This window comes from Podarcis muralis, chromosome 9, assembly GCF_964188315.1.
Source record: "Podarcis muralis chromosome 9, rPodMur119.hap1.1, whole genome shotgun sequence".
NCBI lineage: Eukaryota > Metazoa > Chordata > Lepidosauria > Squamata > Lacertidae > Podarcis > Podarcis muralis.
Genome location: NC_135663.1, coordinates 766,015 through 786,351, shown reverse-complemented (window position 1 = coordinate 786,351; position 20,337 = coordinate 766,015). Strand labels below are relative to the sequence as shown.

General features: G+C 50.1%; 1 protein-coding gene across 1 annotated transcript; it reads right to left on the bottom strand.

Moving 5' to 3' along the window:
- Window positions 1-2,393: 2,393 nt before the first annotated feature.
- Window positions 2,394-9,450, bottom strand: LOC114604097 (homeobox protein not2-like). Its single transcript, XM_028743916.2, has 3 exons — window positions 8,794-9,450; window positions 6,364-6,572; window positions 2,394-4,036 (listed from the first exon to the last, which is right to left on the bottom strand). The coding sequence occupies exons 1-3, from the start codon at window positions 9,095-9,097 to the stop codon at window positions 3,869-3,871; spliced, it is 681 nt and encodes a 226-aa protein (XP_028599749.2). The 5' UTR covers window positions 9,098-9,450; the 3' UTR covers window positions 2,394-3,868.
- Window positions 9,451-20,337: the final 10,887 nt, after the last annotated feature.

Sequence of the window (20,337 nt, the reverse complement as noted above, 5' to 3'; positions counted from 1 at the left end):
AGGAAATAAACGACTATCTGCCTTTCAGAAGACATCTGAAGGCAGCCCTGTATCGGGAAGTTTTTAATGCTTGATGTTTTCGTGATGTTTTTAGGTATGTTGTGAGCTACCCAGAGTGGCGGGGTATAAATAATAAAATTATTATTATTATTATTATTATTATTATTATTATTATTATTATTCCCCCAAAAAACCCCACATTTTAAAAAGGCATAGGATGTCAATCAAATCAGCCAAAGGCCTGGTTAAAAAAGAATATTTTTGCCTGGCGCCTAATGTATAATGTACGTGCCAGGTGAACTTCCCTGGGGAGAGCATTCCACAGACAGGGAGCCACTGTAGAGAAGGCCCTGTTCTCGTGTTGCTACCCTCCGGACCTCTCAAGGAGGTGGCACATGAAGAAGGGCCTCAGAAGATGATCTCAGGGTCAGGGTAAGTCATATGGGGAGAGGCAGGCCTTGAGATATTGTGGGTGGTTAGAACCTCTCCCCCCCCCCCCCCGAGTATCAAACACATTTGCCGGCTACATGTTTTTCCCCCATTCCAGGATCATGGAATCTGTCCCTGTGGAAGCTTGTGGGAGACGCTTTCCAGCTGCAAAGGCCACTTGCACATCTGGGATTCATTCGCAGGTAAAGAGAGCCCTCTGCTGGTGCCATCGTGGAACAGAAACATGCCTTCTCTTTCCCAGGAAAGGGCGATCCGAGCCCAGAGGATTGCAATTTCACTTTTAAAGACAGCTGGCTATACTTTACCCACAAGAAAGCATAGCTGTCAACTCTACCCTTTTCTTGCGGGGAAATCCTATTTGGAATAAGGGAATTTCCCTTTTAAAAAGGGAAACGTTGACAGCTATGCAAGAAAGTATTTGGGTATGTTAAAGAGCAGAGGGCAGGGAAATAATGCCACCTCTCTTAACTGCCCTCATGATTTTGTGAAAACGGGGGACAGAACACCATCCATGAGGTGGGTAACTGAAATCAGGAACAATCCTGTGCTTACCTACAGGGTGAGAAGCAGACCAGACTGTGAAGAAAGGCCCCCACAGAGCAGCACATTGCAGGAATGCAGCTGGGAGGTGCGCAGAGGAGAGACTCCTGGCGCAAGGTCATCCCAGCTGCAGCTGGCAAACCAGCCAGGAGTGGGCAGAGGCCGCCTGAGCAGACGATGCACTTAAACTGCTAAGGGCTAACTTTTTCTTTTTTAAAAAAAAAAAGCCCAACATTTATTTTATGAGAGCCACTTTTGGGATTTCTGATGGGAAGGAGGCACATAAATGTTTGGTCTCCAGCTGTTTTTGGACTACAAAACCCACCATCCCTAGCTAGCAAGACCAGTGGCCAGGGATGATGGGAATTGTAGTCCCAAAGCAGCTGGAGACCCAGGTTTGGGAAACCTTGTCTAGGGCAGGCATAGGCAACCTTGGCCCTCCAGATGTTTTGGGACTACAATTCCCATCATCCCTGACAACTGGTCATCTTACCTAGGGATCATGGGAGTTGTAGTCCCAAAACATCTGGAGGGCCGAGGTTGCCTATGCCTGATCTAGGGGGTAAACTATCACGGTCCATTGAGGTGCTCAGGGATGCTCTTGGACCTGCAGGTGGACAGGAGGCAGAGGTGGCCTCCTGGCTTTCCAGCTTTTGAGGCCCCACCTGGACTCCACCTGCGGTCCAGCTGCAATCCTGCCCATCAGGATCCAGAGCAAGTGGAAACACTTGTCCGTGTCCGTGCAGCACCTGACACCACAACGGGGCACCGGCTGACTTAGGACGGTGGCTTCCTAGGGCACCCTGGAGGGGCAAAGCCCAAAGGCAGAAGTGGTGCGATGACTGCCCAAGGTGCCAGCCCCACCAGCTCCAGTTAGGGGGTGAAGTAGCAAGAGATGTGAAAGGTCCCTTCTCTTTCCCAAGAGATCCTGGAGAGCTCCTATCAGTCAGAGAAGACAGGGAGGCAAAAAATGAGGAGGTGGGCAGGTGGGACCATTAACTCAGGCACAGAAGACCTGCTTTGCCTGGTGCCCAGTTCAGTCCCAGGTGGGATGCCCAGGTATGTGTCTAAAGGTAAAGGGACCCCTGACCATTAGGTCCAGTTGTGGCCGACTCTGGGGTTGCGGCGCTCATCTTGCTTTATTGGCCGAGGGAGCCGGCGTACAACTTCCAGGTCATGTGGCCAGCAGGACTAAGCCGCTTCTGGCGAACCAGAGCAGCGCACGGAAACACTGTTTACCTTCCTGCTGGAGCGGTACCTATTTATCTACTTGCACCTTGACGTGCTTTCGAACTGCTAGGTTGGCAGGAACAGGGACCAAGCAACGGGAGCTCACCCCATCGCGGTGATTCGAACCGCGGACCTTCTGATCGGCAAGTCCTACGCTCTGTGGTTTAACCCACAGTGCCACCTGCGTCCCGGTATGTGTCTAGTGAGAGATATAACCTCCATTCATGTTCACATGTTCCGAAGGCTTTGATGCAGCCCGTAAGTCGCACAGAAACCGATGCTAATTGTGACTTTGGCCCACAGGGGAGAAAGAGCCCTGACCAACATGGGCAGTCAGGTCTCGCACCTGGAACTCAAGTCTTTCTGCTGGCGTGCGCAGGATTGCTACCGCGCATCGTAGCCATGAGCGCTGCTTGGCGCAGCAGACTCCCACGACAGTTGCCTCTGGGACAGAACAGGATTTGCATATAGAGTTTTTATTTTTCTGCTTTCCTACAAAACCAGATTTTATCGATGGCACAAACACAAAAAACACAAGAGGAAGAAATAAATTAAATTATATCTTTTTCTACTTTAAAAAGTGCAGCTACTGCTATATAAATAGATATCGCGATTCGCGACCGGCCATTTTGCAATGTCCTGCTTTTTTAAGAAAGGAAGAGGCACAATCAGTTATACCCTGAGATTGCCAAGAGGCTCTGAATCACCAGTCCGAGGAAACGGCGGAGTCGGCGGCAAACTTAGCAAGGAAGGGTTGAGGCTCAGTTTAGGGTTGAGGCTCAGTGGCAGAACATCTGCTAGATGAAAAGGTCACAAGATCAACTCCCGGTTTTTCCAGGTACAGCTGGGAATCTTCCCCATCTCAAATCCTGGAAAGTTCTGCCAGTCAGTGCTGACAAACCTGAGCTACATAAGGAAAATGGTTTGACCTGGTGTAATGTTAACGGCTACAATTAAACTTTGAGATATTAGATTCAGATTTCAAACATTCACCAAGGTTTGCATTAAGCTCCAGGGCCAAATCTACAATTTGGCAATGTATAACTGACCTATGGAACTCACCGCCACAGGATTAATGTATACATCATTTCATGGATTCATGGAAGACAATCCTGAGTCTGGATATGGGCTGGCTAGTTCAACAGAGCCTCCTTGCTCCAGTGTGTCCTACTGACCAGCTCCCTGGCGCCACATTAGTGCCCAGAAGCAGAGGCAGAGAGCAGAACGCAATGGGTGGAATGCAGCCAAGAAAGTCAACTAGCGCAAGGACTTCTGGCTGCGCAATGCAAAATCCCCTGCCGCTCTTCTCCCTGCTGCCCCCACCCAGCTCTGATTCACTGGGTCTGGGGAATCCCCAGAACAGATTTAGGGGTGCACAGAGACAGAGAAAGTTCTGCCGCAAAGTCCAAAGTCCTAGCGGAAGCCCTTCGGTGAATGCCACCTGATGGAGCCAGGCAATGAGTGTGCACACAAAGAGACCAAGACTGGCATCCAAAGGCCCAGACCACCAGCCTCAGCCCCCAGGTGGACCAGGCAAGGCTCTGGGGGTGTTCATGGGGGCGCCATCAAGTCCTGGCCTCCCAAGGAGGCAGATGCCAACTCTGCTAAAACAAAACGAAAGTGGTGTCCTCGGCTGGGGCAGCAATCGCTAGACTTCGATGTCCACATCCCCCTCCTCGTTCTCGCCACTGTCCTCCTCGTCTGGCAGCCCCCGGGGGACAGGCTGCGGCCCCCCAAACTGCGAGAGCTTGGCTGCTTTCTGCTCCAGGCTCTGCTTCCGCCATTTGATCCTCCTGTTCTGGAACCAGACTTTCACCTGCAAGGCAGAAGGGCAGAAAGTGGAAGGAGGCCGAGCAATATATAATAATTCAATCAAGTATTAAAAACAATTCCCAATCAAGTATTAAAAACAATACAGCATTAAATACTAAAAACTTCCCTAAACAGGGCTGCCTTCAGATGTCTTTTAAAGATAGGATAGCTGCTTATTTCCTTCACATCTGGTGGGAGGACGTTCCACAGGGCGGGCGCCAGTACCAAGAAGGCCCTCTGCCTGCTTCCCTGTAACTTGGCTTCTCGCAATGAGGGAACCGCCAGAAGACCCTCAGAGCTGGACCTCAGTGTCCGGGCAGAACGATGGGGGTGGAGGCGCTCCTTCAGGTATACTGGGCTGAGGCAGTTTAGGGCTTTCAAGGTCAGCACCAACACTTTGAATTGTGCTCGGAAACGTGCTGGGAGCCAATGCAGATCTCTCAGAACCGGAGCAAGGAACTGATCCTGTCCCGATCCTGACAGCATCAGCGCGCAAGGATGCCCCCTGCCTGTCTGATTTGGGCTCCCTTCCAACTCTGCTACGAGTCGATGGTTCTAACTCCCTCAACCGTTCCTCATCAGGCCTGGCTTCCAGGGCCTTGACCACCTGGGTCTCTCCTTGATACAGGATGCCGCTTCTTAAGAGAGTAGAACAATAAAACAAGGAACAGGGTGGTGATAGGATGACTGCTGCAATCGACACAAGATCCTATCACCAAGGCAACTATCTGTAAACAAACACTAAACGTCCATCAAAATGGCAAAATTAGTTTCCAAAATAGGTTTTATCTTGAACAACAGCAAACACAAAAAATAAAGTGTTCACTTGTAATAATATGTCAATGGTTCAGTGCTCATTTCTTCTTTCCAAAATAGATTTTATCTTGAATAATTGCAAAGGCAGCAATAAAGAGTCCACTTGTGACATATCAGTGATTCAGAGCTCCAGTAATCTGACGTTTCGTCGCTAAATGTGGGACGTGATCCATGAGAGGCAGTCAAGTACAACATTCCTTGTGATGCTAGAGAAGACATGCGAGGGAATGTTTGGTCCAGCCAGTCTAAACTTCCTGTTCCTCCTGGCTGGAGCATCCTTCCTTTGCAGGTGACTAAAGGTGGGCGTGACCTCACCTGTCCAGCTAACAAAAGGACGAGTCACACAGCACATCTCTCTCTCTCTCTCTCTCTCTCTCTGACTTTCTTCTTTTTTTGACCAGCTTTTAGCTAGGACTGCTCTGTTAGCTCTCAGCTAGCAGAAGCACTGGGATTATTCCCCCATATGGGGTAGATCCACATGTACATATTTGTAACCAAGTCTGCCTTCAGGAATCCAACTGTGAACTGATGTAAGTAAACTTCTTTTATTGACTTTGAATAAGACTGTGGTGTCTTTATTCTTTTAAGAGGGATTCAAGGGAACTTAATAGGAACACGCAATTCAATCTTAGACAGGTTGAATTGCGTAATAGCGAGAGGCTCACACGAGCCTGCAACCAGCTATCTGCTGTGCTGTGTAAAGGGGAATGTAAACTCTGCTAAGTAAGGGAACTTGCTAGTGCAAGTTAGGAAGGATATTAAAGGTAAAGGGACCCCTGACCATTAGGTCCCGTCGTGACCGACTCTGGGGGTTGTGGAGCTCATCTCGCTTTACTGGCCAAGGGAGCCGGCATACAGCTTCCGGGTCATGTGGCCAGCATGACTAAGCCGCTTCTGGCGAACCAGAGCAGCGCACAGAAATGCCGTTTCCCTTCCTGCCAGAGTGGTACCTATTTATCTACTTGCACTTTGACGTGCTTTCGAACTGCTAGGTTGGCAGGAGCAGGGACTGAGCAACGGGAGCTCACCCCGTCGCAGGGATTCGAACCACCAACCTTCTGATCGGCAAGTCCTAGGCTCTGTGGTTTAACCCACAGCGCCACCCGCGTCCCTAGGAAGGATATTAATAAACAATGAATCCTCTCCTGCCTCCCTGTTTTCCCCAATAATTTTTATTAAATTTTTCCAAATATCTTAAACACAATACAGCTTAACAATACTATTCTCCTTTAAATCTATATATAGATATAGAAGATATAGATTCTCCTGCCACCCTGAACATTCCCACACTAAAGAGCTTGCTCATTGAGCTTTGTAGTAAATGATATACAAGAGAAGGCAGTATGTAAACGACTTGAAGCAGGGATACACCTGTCCCCACCTCCACTGGGAGGAGCGCAGAAAGAGGAGGATGTCCTTCAGTTTAATTCTCCTTCTTAAGAGAGGGCCGGAGGGGAAGGATGCTGAGCTTGCTCCAGCCTTGCTGTGTGTGTTTGGGGTGGGGGCACTGCCTACCTGGGTTTCTGTGAGGTGCAGGGTGGCAGCCAGGTCCACTCTCTCGTTGCCCACCATGTACTGCTGCTTGAGGAACTCTTTCTCCAGCCGGTCCAGCTGCTCTGGCGTGAAGACGGTGCGCACCCTCTTCATCTTGCAGGGACCCCCCGATCGCCACGAAAGGGGAGCCCCCAGGGAGCCAGCCAGGGCGCAGTGAGCAAACTCCAGCTCTGGAACGGCAAAGGGGGAGACATCCTCATGACACGGGGCTCAAGGGAAAATACAGCACAGGCCAGATTAGCGACTAGCCTGGGAGAAGCTGAGGGGGAGGGAAAGCAGGTCATCGAACCACAGGCTTGTAGAGCTGGAAGGGCCCCCTTGAGTCATCTAGTTCAACCCCCGGCAATGAGCCCTGGCAGATGCCGGACATCCAAGCTGTGACCCACCCACATCCCCCCTGAATCACATGGCAGCAAAGAATTTGCGACCGCCAGGTGGGATTTATTTGTCGTAAAACCATTGGCAGGCCAGCTTTCATTTCTAAGCGACGCCAAGACGGCTTGCAGGACCATAAATTGGGCGACACAGAAGAAAGCGTAGCAGTGCCCAGAACTCTGCAGAGATGCTGCCAGTCAGTGCAGGGAATGCTGAGCCACGGATTTATTCTTGCACCCTCCATTCCACCTGCCAAAGAGGATGCAAATCTGCCTAGGACATGACGCACATGCCGAATCTATGCCTTGGGCCCAATCCACGTACAGTGTTGCAGAATCCCCTTGGCACCCCTGAACCTGATTTCTCTCAGATGATCCATGGGGCTGGAGGGGGGCTCCTGTGGGCATAAGGGGCATGGAGCGGGGGGCCCTTCAAATAAACTGGTTCCAAACCGTTCAGGGCTTTTGAGGTCTTTAGGGTTTGGGGACACTTTGAGCCGAATTTGTCATGGCCTTTTAGAACAATCAACTCATTGCCTGACTTAGGAGCTTGGGGAGGAATGGGCAGCCGGCACCACTGACGCAGAATCGGTGCAATATGATCCGCCCGCCTGGACCCCAACGCCTTCTGCAGTCCCTGGGCTGCCATTGCTGCAACCAGGAAGGCGTGCCAGAGGCCAGGTCTGCTTTTCCCCAATGAGTCCCAGTTGGGCTTTTGCTACAGTCATGGACTCACCTGGGGGATGCCCCATTCAATTCAATACTTTGGAGTAGGCACTATTTTCAAAGCAGATTCAAGCGCACACCAGCAAATGTATGTCACGTAATTAAGAGGGTTGGGGAAACTTTTTTATTTAATCACTGCAACTACATCCCACCTTTTCCTGAAAGGAGCCCAAGGTGGTGTCAGCAGCAGACCTACATTTTGGGGGCCCTGAACCTTGAACTGTTATGGGGCCCCCCTTGACAACCAGAAAGAATTCCAACAGCTGGGCTATCGACTCTCTGACTTTGGGAATGTTGAAATACATACAACAAAAAATGTGACTCAAATTGGGTTTCCCAAACCCAAAACTTTTAAGCAATGTGGACTAAATTCACTTCTCAGGGCCCTCCAGGATTCGGGTCCTGAAGCTTCATTCGTTTCAGAGTAGATCTGCCCTATACATGGTCCTCCCCCTCCTCATTTAATCCGCCCAGCAACCCTGCAAGGAAGGCAGTGTGCCGGATTGACGTATAAGCTAAACAAGCTCTAGCTTAGGGCCCCATTCTCTTGGGGGGCCCAAAAAAATTTAAAGGGAAAAAAACCTGGATGTACATTTTCAAAATATAAGATAAAAAAACAAATAAAACCTACATACAGCAACGGTGTTTTGTGTTGTATAGGCTTCTATTTGCTATATGCAAATGGCTTGAGATACCTATTAGGTGCATAAATTACCACATGGCATCTATTCAACACAAAAAACAGTGACAATTTGTTGTTGACAAAGGACAGCTGGACATAGAAAGGGCCCCCGTTACCTTCAGGAGCTGCGGGCCTCATTAAAGCTCAATCCGGCCCTGAAGGGAGGTTAGGCTGAGAAAATCACTGGCCCCCAAGGTGACCCTGCAAGTGGGGCAGTGAACCCTGGTCTCCCAGGTCCGAGGTCCCAGTCTGACACAAAGCCCTACACCACACCTGCGCCAGAAACCCCTTTCCAAAAAACCTGGACTTTTCCCCTTTCTTGCCACAAGGAAATAGAGGGGAAATTGCCCTGGGAAGTGGGAAGGGTCGCTTGCTTCCACGCAGCCTCCTCTAACCTCGCTCCAAATCCCTCGTCGGGACGGCTGCGCAATAAGCCCCCAGAGGCTACAGGCAGGACGGCTCAATTTTGAGCCTCCCGAGTCAGAGGCAGTCTACACCTACGTCCTGAGACGACACCCCACCCACTGCCCCCCGCAAGATGCTCGCTCTTATGCCCGTTCCCACGTGCACGCCTGCCCCGCACTCCGGGGTCCCCGTCTCGGCTCTCACCTGGCCTCCTGCAGCCGGTCGGGGCGCACTGGCGGGGCGGCAGCGGGAGCAGCGCGGGGGTCCTCTCGCCCAAGCAGACGGCGGGGAGCGGCAGGAACCGGAGGGCGCAGCCGAAGCGCAGCGCGCCCGGGGAGGCGGCGGTGGCCCAGAGGCTGGCCCCGGGCGCGCTCCGACGGGGCGGCTCCGGCTTGGCCAGCAGCGACTCGATGTCGAAGCGGCTCCGTGGCGGAGGCGCCGGGTCCCGGGTGGCCTCGACGGCCGGCTCGCCCAGCGCCGAGAAGGGCAGCGGCCGGCTCTGCAACATGCTGGCGACGGGGCTGGCCGGAGAGGTGGCCCAGCCGCGGGCGACGGGGGCTTTATAGGGCGGCCCCGTCCAGCCCGGAGGGCGTGGCCCGGGCCGGGGATGAAGCCTCCGGGGGCCGCGCCGTCGAGGAAAACTCCCCCTCGGCTGCTCCCTGCCGCGCCGTCGGGTTTGGCTTCCTCTCCTCGACGGCGCGGCCGGAGGAGGCGCCTCGGGCGCGCAAATCCGGCAGCAGCCCGACACCCCCGACAGACCCCCCTCTCTCCGTCCCGACGGCGACCCTGTCGGCACTGTTGTTTCTCCCGGCCCTCCGCTGCCCCGTCCTTTCCCGGACGGGCAGCCGCTCGACTGTAGGCTCCGCGGGGCAGGGACCTGCTTTCCCTTCGCCAGCCCCCAGAAGCGAGTCAGGAAGGGAGAGCTGTCGTCTGGATGTTGCGGCTGCCGCGTCCCGTGTTGCAAAGCTTGCACTCACGGCATGCATTGCCATGGGTCTACTTCGAGTAAGCGCTGCCGGAGTTGCCCTGTAAAGCGCCTTGCGCCCCCGTGGCACCCCCAGAACAAGGGCCGGGACCAGAACAGTCGGCCTTTGAGTGCTAACTGCACCCACCTGGTTGGCACCCGGCACCCTGGTTGCCTTTCCTAGAATCATGGAATTGCAGAGATGGGAGGGGGCTCTAAGGGTCATCTAGTCCAACCCCTTGCAATGCAGGAATCACAAGGAAAGCATGCAGGCGCTGCGCTCTAATCCGGATTTTGTAAGGGCCCAACGTGTAATAATAATAATAATAATAATAATAATAATAATAATATATTTATACCCCGCCCATCTGGCTGGGTTTCCCCAGCCACTCTGGGCGGCTCCCAATCAGTGTTAAAAACAGTACAGCATCAAACATTAAAATCTTCCCTAAAGAGGGCCGCCTTCGGTTGTCTTTTAAAAGTAAAATAGTTGTTTATTGCCTTGACATCTGCTGTAGGTGTTTGGAGGCTGCTAAGAAGTGATTCAGACTTGTTGGGGGTGTTACTGTTTTATTTTTGTTCTTATTTTTATTATGCATTTTGTGTATTCTATAATGTAATTTTAGGTGGACCTCCCTGAGATCTATGAATGATGAACAGTACAACACATTAAATAAATAATAAATATCCACATTTCTTGCCATCCTCTTTGTTCTTTGCCACCCCAGTGACGTCCTTGTTGGCAACTTAGGAATATTGGAGACAATTGAGCAAAAACAACTGAGGTCACAAAAATGGTTATTAAGGTGTCAACACCGACAGCTTGTTTTCCACAATGGGCCAGGACATTTTTCCTTGAGGGCAATGTAGCCTTTTTAAAGCCTCTGGCTAGGCTGAATAGGGCTTACTCTCAAGTAAACGTGCCCAGAACTGCAAGGCAGATGGTGCAATGTTATATCTAGTTATTCAGATTTACGTCCCGCTACATTCAGTGGTGTTTCCTACTCCCGGGAAAATGTGCACTGGCTTGCAGCTTTAAATGCTGGTGTGTTCACACAGAAATAAGTTTCATAACCTGGTTGGTTTTTAGGGTGATTTACACCAGGGACTGAAATGCTCAAAGAAGCATTCCACTACCTTGTTAAGACACATAACTAAAGCTTTGCAGTGCATCAGGGAAAAACAAAAACCTGATCTCTGTTTGCCAATTAGCCATTTAACATTTGAGAATTGCAGGCATCAATGGCCTATCAGCAGAATTTCAAGGTTTTAGATCTGCATAGTGATCCTATTAAAGAGTCAGCTAATGGAAAAGGGATTGCAGGAAGATAATGAATGGAGGTTGGATTAAGGAGGGCGGGGCGGGGGGGGCTGGCACAGCTCCCCAAATAGGGCCCCTGATTCCCACAAAAAGGAACACATGGAAAACAGCACCACAAAATGAGACGGGCAGTATTTTAAATACTCGCAGGTTTATTAGTGCACAAGCTGTCATGCGCTGCAAAAATACTGTGCAGTTTCACATTCAAAACTGAATGCATAAGTAGTTTTGCTCCCCTCCAGCCTTGGGCCAGTCACCCGACTCCCACCCCATCCTACCTCACAAGGCTGTTGGGAAGATAGAGGAAGTTGGTGGCAATGGCTGCGAGGTTCTTCATTCTTTTTTTTTTTGCTTTTGAGTTCAATCTTTCTCTTAATCGCTCAGTAACAAAACCTAGCAGTAGCAGTGAAATTAAAAGACGCCTGCTTCTTGGGAGAAAAACAATGACAAACCTAGACAGCATCTTAAAAAGCAGAGACATCACCTTGCTGACAAAGGTCTGTATAGTTCAAGCTCTGGTTTTCCCAGTAGTGATGTATGGAAGTGAGAGCTGGACCATCAAGAAGGCTGATTGCCAAAGAACTGATGCTTTTGAATTCTGGTGCTGGAGGAGACTCTGGAGAGTCCCCTGGACTGCAAGAAGATCAGACCTCTCCATTCTGAAGGAAATCAGCCCTGAGTGCTCACTGGCAGGACAGATCCTGAAGCTGAGGCTCCAAGACTTTGGCCACCTCATGAGAAGAGAAGACTCCCTGGAAAAGACCCTGATGTTGGGAAAGATGGAGGGCGCAAGGAGAAGGGGGCGACAGAGAAGAGATGGTGGGACAGTGTTCTTGAAGCGACCAGCATGAGTTTGACCAAACTGCGGGAGACAGTGGAAGACAGGAGGGCCTGGTGTGCTCTGGTCCAGGGGGTCACGAAGAGGCGGACACGACTAAACCACTAAACAACAACAACAAAACCTAACCAAAAGAACCTCTCCCACTTTTCTGTGTTCTGCCCCAACAGCATAACGACTGAGGGAACTAAGAGGCTTTTTAATGGTTATGGAGCAATCTGACAAACAAATGAGTTGTGTTATGTTGTTTGGTCTTATGCCCCTTTTTTGTAAACACAGTGGGCTGTCTGTACTGTATTTAAGTTCAGAACCATTTTGTCCCTTAAAAGGAACCCAAGGCTCCGGGTCCTGCACCTACTCAGCTGGGAGTAAGGCCCATTAAACGTCAGACATTTGGTCCTGCCCTGGGAAGATGCACTAAGGTCCCCCCAGGCTGCTACCAACCCAGAGAAGTGCTGGATTTTACCCCACGTTCTGCAGCATTCCTGGAAAACAGCAGTAACATTGAGTGGGGTTATTTATTATTCTTTGTTTATTTATATACAACTTCATGCAAGCCACATTTTACAATCAATACAGAACAACAAACCCCTGTGTTGCAAACTTAACACAACAAACAACTCAAGCAACACGGTGACCAGTATACTAGATAGCACTGCAATTCTTATTGCATAATATACAACAAAAACAACAACAAAATGTGTACACTTGTAAATTCTCTAAGATATTTGAAATCAAATGAACACACGTCTGTCAATCTTTGAAAGTCTGTAGAAGTATAATAAGTCTGAAACAAAGTAATAGGTGCTATCCTGTGGGCTAAACAGTAAAACTTTTTAGGCATTCAGGTGCGGAAGTAGTAAGTGAATAACAACATAGGACAGTGATCCCAGATAATCTGACTGTTTGGCTGGATCTTCTTCAGCACAACCCATAGATTAGAAAAATGCACACGTAAATTAAAGGAGCAGAACTTTGGGACCCCCTTGATCTCTCTCACACACCCAGTTTCCATGCAAAAGGTGCTCCAACCGCAAAAGCAACCTCAGGCGATGGCTTGGAGCCCCAGTATTTATTTTAGGGGCGCCAGGGACCCTTGCCCTGACCCGAGATGTGCCCCACATCCCAACGGTCTCCCAGAATGTTTCTTCTAGGTCACAAGGTGCAGGTTCTGGGAAGCTGCGGAAATGCCCTGGAAAACGCCCCCCCCCCCAAACACAAACCCTGCGAGGACATCTTTATCCTCCTGTCCGTTGAGGGCACCTGTTCCCTGCCCCTTCTCCGTGGGGAGTCTGGGGGGCCGGGAGAGAAAGGGGGGGCAGGCTAGGTGTGAAATTTCTCATGGGCCAAGAAGGTGGATGCTACCAGCTGGGTGCCTGGCTGGGGGGAGGTGAAGGCGAAATCTGGGATTGGGGGGGGGGGACATTCTTGGGGAGGAGGAACTCTGCAATGGGGAGCTGGGCCAAATAGGGCTTTGTATGGGCCGGGGATTGTAAAATGCTCTCTTCTCCTTTCCTCAATGGGGAACAAGGCCCCGCTCCATCTAATAGTCATTAGCATCAATTAGAAGCCTTTGAAGTGGCCTGAGCATCTTTGTCTTCCTGCAGCAAAACAGAGCTCCTTTCAGGCGTCCCATCACCATAACATCTGGAGCCAGGAGAAGCAGCTTCCTTGGTCCTCAGGGTCCCTTTCATCTCTTGTCAAGGTGCCTGGAATGTTAATGCGCCCCTATTCTTTCGGCTGAACCACCAGGAAATGCTTTTCACTCCTGGACACTTTGCTGGGGGGGGGGGCGGTTGTTGTTTATAAAAAGAGGGGCTTGTTGCTTGAAGGTCTCCTCTGCCTCCCCTAACTTCTCCAAAAGGAGGAGAATGAAGGGGGGCAGGCTCTCCCCCTTCCTTCCTCCAAGGTGGGGTGGGGTGCGGGCAGGCCTGGCCCCCCTCCTGCGGCAAGACAAGCCCCCCTGGGTCTCAGCCCCATCTCTCCAGCGCAGGTGGCCCAGCTTGCTGGCTACTGTGAGATTTCCCACATCGTTACCAGGGGGTGAAAATCCCCAGCTTTTTAAAAAGGACACATTAGCCAAGCACACAACACTAATTTGAGGGGGGGGCGCTCATTAATCAGTCCAGGAGGGAGAACCTTTGGCTTGTATTGGGGGGTGGGCAGGAGTCGCTTTCGGCCTCTAGGTATCTCTCCAGCCCAATAAAGCAAAGTTTGAAAGTTTAACAGCAGCAGACCTGAATATACCTCCCCATAAGATCTCTTCCCCCCCCCCCCCGCCAGCTGGCCCAAGACAGCCCTGGGGACTGACCGGCAGTATACAAATTTTAAAAACAATATTAATATCCCAGCTCAGTCACTGAAATCACCTGCAGGAGCCTCCTTAGTCATTGCCTGAGTTGGTGAGGCTCGTCTGACAACAATGAGAAGCTGAGATGTTTCTGCTATAGGCCCAGTCCCTTGGAACTCTCTGCCACTGGAGATTCAGCAGGCATCCTTCTGTGCCAACTTTTACAGGCCTGCTGAAAGCTTTTCTATCCCACCAAGCCATTGCAGGGGGTTAAGAGTACACCCTGCACCATGATTAATTGATGTCTGATTTTACTTTCTTCAATTGTTGCTATTGCGTTGCTATATGCATTTTTTCTAAACCACTTTGATCATTTTCTATGAATAGTGGCATATGAATAGTTTTTAATGAATTTTATTTCAAATTGTGTATCTGAAGAAGTGTGCATGCACATGAAAGCTTATACCCAGAACAAACTTTGTTGGTCTCTAAGGTGCTACTGGACAATTTTTTAATTTTTAAAATTTATTTTGAATGCATCAGACCAACACGGCTATCTACCCGAATCTACCCTTTCAACATTTTCAGCCAATGAATGAAGTCATAACATTTTTGGTTTTCATATCATTATAGAATCATAAGGACAAATGATCAATAGCAAGAACGATTCATAATCTATCTGACCAAAGGCAGGTTGTACAAAATCTAAACTTATTAAATAATAGCACCCAATCTAAGATCATGGCATCCATATTTCTCTAGACGGCGCTGGGAGAGAGACCTGTAAATCTGAAACTATATGAAATAAAATCTCACCGCACTGAGTAGAAAGGACCGGAATTTATTTTTTTATAAAAATATTTGTATACCACTGTGCCATAAAAAATGAAACTGGTTTATAATAATGCAAAGAACCATACAATAAAAACCATAACAAAATTTTAATCAGGTATCAGTTGACAATTGTGGGGGTCGTGCTCTTAATTGCCAGCAGAGGCCAGGCGGAATAGAGAAGTTTTCAGCAGGCATTTAAAAGGTTGGCTCAGGAGGCGCCTGCTGAATATCCAGTGGCAGGGAGTTCCACAGGACTGGGCCCATGACCCAAAGGGCTGGGTTTCTCTTTGTTGTCAAATGAGCTTTGCCAACACGGAGAACGATTAGCGATGCTCCTGCAGGCGAACTCGGCAATTATAAGGTTTCAGGCACGGCTTAGTTGATAAGAGCATGAGACTGTCCTGTCACGGGTTCGAATCTCATGTTGGGTGAAAGATTCCTGCACTGCAGGGGGGCTGGACTAGATGACCCATGTGGTCCCTTCCAGCTCTGTGATTCTGCAAGGTAACCTGGACCCAGAGACTTATGGGTCTCCCCCCCCCCCTGCAATAACTAATTTCCAGAGAGTTTCTATACTATAAGGATACAGTGGGTTTTTTTAACTGTATTGTAAGCAAAGTGGAGGCTTCTTTTCTCCCCCCCCTCCTGCCCCCTCCCAATGGAATTATTGCACAGGATGCTCTGATTATCAGGTGCTAATGAGACCAGCAGGTGGGAGGGGGGAAAGGGAATCTCCCAGGCTTTCCAAAGCCATCAGCCTTGACAATGGATTTCTCAAAACTGCCTGGTTTGTGTATTGCCTGTCTGGGTCTGGAGGGCTGAAAAACAAGCCCCCCCCCCCATCCTATAATAGCCTGGCCTTATCCTCTTGTCCTTTCTTTGCTCTCCTGCGATCCTCTGGGAGCAAGGGTGGGGTAGCCATTAATTAATTGGTTAATTAAGTTAGCTGGTTAGTTAATTCAAGGCCAGAAGTCCCTGACCTCTCCCTCTTCCCTTGGCATTCTGCCCTGGAATAAAGGGGCTGGCATTTTGGGCCACAGTTGTCGTTGTTTAGTCGTTTAGTGGTGTCCGCCTCTTCGTGACCCCCTGGACCAGAGCATGCCAGGCCCTCCTGTCTTCCACTGCCTCCCGCAGGTTGGTCAAACTCATGCTGGTAGCTTTGAGAACACTGTCCCACCATCTCGTCCTCTGTCGTCCCCTTCTCCTTGTGCCCTCCATCTTTCCCAACATCAGGGTCTTTTCCAGGGAGTCTTCTCTTCTCAAGAGGTGGCCAAAGTCTTGGAGCCTCAGCTTCAGGATCTGTCCTTCCAGGACTCAGAGCTAATTTCCTTCAGAATGGAGAGGTTTGATCTTCTTGCAGTCCATGGGACTCTCCAGAGTCTTCTCCAGCACCAGAATTCAAAAGCATAAATTCTTCAGCGATGAGCCTTCTTGATGGTCCAGCTCTCACTTCCATACATCACTACTGGGAAAACCAGAGCTTTAACTATACGGTCCTTTGTTGGCAAGGTGATGTCTCTGCTTTTTAAGACTTAAGTCCATTAACTCTTGAGACGGGATCCCTCCCGCCAGAGATCCAGGGTGGAAATGGAATCTTTCTCCCTCTGGCTGACAACTGATACAGCTCAATTTATTTAATGATTGCAGGTTATCACCAAACCCTCGACATATTGAAGGAAGCGTGAAATAGCTCCTGATTTAATGAGCGAGGGCCTCCTGCTCACCCACTCAAGTCCCACTGGGGAGAATTCAGTGAAACTCCTAATGCCAGCCAGGCAGGGGCAGAAACACTAGGAAGGGCTTTTTGCGGATATGGGGACCCGGGTGGCGCTGTGGTCTAAACCAGGCTTCCTCAATCTCAGCCCTCCAGATATTTGGGACTACAATTCTCATCATCCCCGACCACTGGTCCTACTAGCTAGGGATCATGGGAGTTGTAGGCCAAAAACATCTGGAGGGCTGAGGTTGAGGAAGCCTGGTCTAAACCACTGAGCCTCTTGGGCTTGCTGATCAGAAGGTCGGTGGTCGGTGGTTCGAATCTCCGCAATGGGGTGAGCTCCTGTCGCTCTGTCCCAGCTCCTGCCAACCGAGCAGTTCGAAAGCACACTAGAGCAAGTAGATAACTAGGTACCGCTCCAGCGGGAAGGTAAACGGCGTTTCCGTGTGCTGCTCTGGTTCGCCAGAAGCGGCTTAGTCCTGCTGGCCACATGACCTGGAAAGCTGTCTGTGGACAAACGCCGGCTCCCTGGCCTGAAAGCGAGATAATAATAATAAGTTTTATTTATAATAAGTTTTATTTATACCCCGCCCTCCCCAGCCAAGACTGGGCTCAGGGCGGCTAACACCAGGTATATAAAAATAGATTAAAATAACATAAAACCAAGATTAAAATACAACATAAAAAGCAGCCTCATTTCAGTAGAAACTCAAATCAAAAACTTTTTGGGGATGAAAACGTCAAATCTTCACCAAGGCCAACTATCCAGACTGGTCCTACGTGGGCCAGAAAAAAGCCAGGGAAGTCCCCAAATAGGAGATAAGCTCCCCAAGTAGGAGATAAGCGCCGCAACCCCAGAGTCGCCTTTGACGGGACTTAACCGTCCAGGGGTCCTTTACCTTTACCTATGGGGTGTTTGACAGTGGAACTGACTGCCCTTCGTCAGAGGTTCTTAAATGGAGGTCGACTGGTCACCTGTCAGGGATGCTTTAGCTGAGATTCCTGCATTGCCGCGGGCTGGACTAGATGACCCCTGGGTCCCCCTTCCAACGCTACAATTCTAGGTTTCTAAGTGTTCTGCCCCCCCCCCTGGACTGCTTCCTTGCACCTCTATGCTCCTCCCCATGGGCTGCCTGCATTTCTGTGGAGTCATGGGCATAGCTAAGGGGAAGCTGCCCCCCCCCCATCAATAAAAATCAATAAAGATGCATAGCAAACTCAGGGTCTGCCCCAACCACAACAAAAATCCTGGCTACGCCCATGCATGGGAGTGTATAAAATTGGGAGAGGAGCAGGCCCCTCCTCTGAAACTTAATTAATTTAATTAGGGGGGGGATTAATTGGGGATGTACAACATGGCTGCAGATTTGGCAGAAGTACAGTCGGCTGGTGCTGGGGAGGGGGGGCCTAATCCCAGGGCTGCCTTCCATTCTGTCTCCCTCTCCACATCTCCCCCCATCTAATTGGGATACTAATGACCAGGGGAAAGTTCCAAGAGGGGTTCCCAGACTCCCCCCTCGCCGGCAAATGAGCGGCCACAATAGGATCACAAATTGCGGGGGGAATCAATCGCATCAGCGGCGGGGCTGCGCGGGGATTTATCTCTGGGCCCCAACAATGACGGTGCGCTCTTAATCGCCACAGCAAAGGGGCCGCTGGGGAGCAGAGCCGCCCCCCCGGCGCATCATTAAAGGCCCCGGCGCATCTTTGTCGGCCGGGCGGGTCCTTTGTCTGCCTTCCCTTCCTTTAATGCTCTTCCACTGTTAGTCCCCCCCTGCTTATTAAATCAAGAGGTGCAGCTGTGGGACCAGAGGGGCTGGTCGCTGCCCCATCATGTCTTGGGGGCAGAATAATAATAATAATAATAATAATAATAATAATAATAATAATAATTTGTTATTTATACCCCGCCCATCTGGAGTTTCCCCAGCCACTCTGGGCGGCTCCCAATTGAGTGTTAAAAACAATACAGCATTAAATATTAAAAACTTCCCTAAACAGGGCTGCCTTCAGGTGTCTTTTAAAGATAGGATAGCTGCTTATTTCCTTGACATCTGAAGAGAGGGTGTTCCACAGAGCGGGCGCCACCACCGAGAAGGCCCTCTGCCTGGTTCCCTGTAACTTGGCTTCTCGCAATGAGGGAACCACCAGAAGGCCCTCGGAGCTGGACCTCTGTGTCCGGGCTGGATGATGGGGGTGGAGATGCTCCTTCAGGTATCCTGGACCGAGGCCCTTTAGGGCTTTAAAGGTCAGCACCAACACTTTGAATTGTGCTCGGAAACGTATTGGGAGCTAATGTAGGTCTTTCAGGACCGGTGTTATGTGGTCTCAGCGGCTGCTCCCAGTCACCAGTCTAGCTGCCGCATTCTGGATTAGTTGCAGTTTCCAGGTTACCTTCAAAGGGAGCCCCACATACCTTTGAACGCCTGTTTGAAATGTAGAAGGTTCCAAGTCCAGTCCCTGCTGGTATCCGCAGAGAGGATGGATCCTTCCATCTGGGGAGATCCAACAGATGAATCTGGGACCTTCTGAACATGTGTAAAGGATGTGCTCAGCAGCCCCGAGCTCTGGGCCTCCCCTGCGCACACCCAGGGGGTTAGAATCATGGACTCATAGAATGGTAAGCGACCCCAAGAGGCATCTAGTCCAACTCTCTGTGATGCAGGAATCTCAGTTAAAGCATCCCTGACAGGTGGCTATCCAGCCTCTGAGGAGGCCGTTTGACGGCTGAACAGCTCTTGCCCTCAGAAAGTTCTTCCTGATGTTTAGCTGGACTCCTTCCTTGTAACTTGAAGCAATTGGGGCCAGCAGAAAACAAACTTGCTCCATTTTCCATGGGACAGCATTTGAGATGTTTGAAGATAATAATAATAATAATAATAATAATAATAATAATAATAATAATAATAAAATTTTATACCCCGCCTTCCCTGGCCAGAGCTGAGCTCAGGGTGGCTAACACCGGTAAAATTACAGTAAAAACATAATAGGGAAAAAACCACCAATTTAAAATACAGGTTAAAATGCAATTTAAAATGCAGTCTCGTTTTAATAGTAGCCCATAGATCAAGACCACAAGGGAGGGAAACATAAGGGTCAAACTGAGTCCAAGCCAAAGGCCAGGCAGAACAGCTCTGTCTTGCAGGCCCTGCCGAAAGATGTCAAGTCCCGCAGGGCCCTGGTCTCTTGTGACAGAGTGTTCCACCAGATTGGGGCCAGTGTTGAAAAGGCCCTGGCCCTAGTTGAGACCAATTTAACCACCTTATGACCTGGGACCTCCAAAATGTTGTCATTTGTGGACCGTAAGGTCCTCCGCGGGGCATACCAGGAGAGGCGGCCCTGTAGGGATGTGGGTCCTAGGCCGCATAGAGATGGCTCTTGTCTCATATCACATCTCAGTCTCCTTTTTCCCAGGCTAAACATCCCCAGCTCCTTCAACCGTTCCTCATCAGGCTTGGTCTCCGGACCCTTGATCATCTCAGTCACCCTCCTCTGCACACCTTCCAGCTTGTCCATAACCTTAAACTGGGGTGCCCAGAAATGGACACATCACTCCAGATGTGGTCTGACCAAGGCAGAAGAGAGTGGGACTCTGACTTCCCTTCTTCTGGACACTAGACTTCTGTTGGTGCAGCCTAGAAGAGCTTTTTTGCTGCTGCATCACACTGTGGGCTCATGTTCAGCTTGTGGTCCGCCTTATATCCTTTTCTGTGGTGGCTCCAGCTGTGGCTCCAGCTGTGCTACATTGCCACTCTGCATTACACAAACTGGTATTTGGGGATAT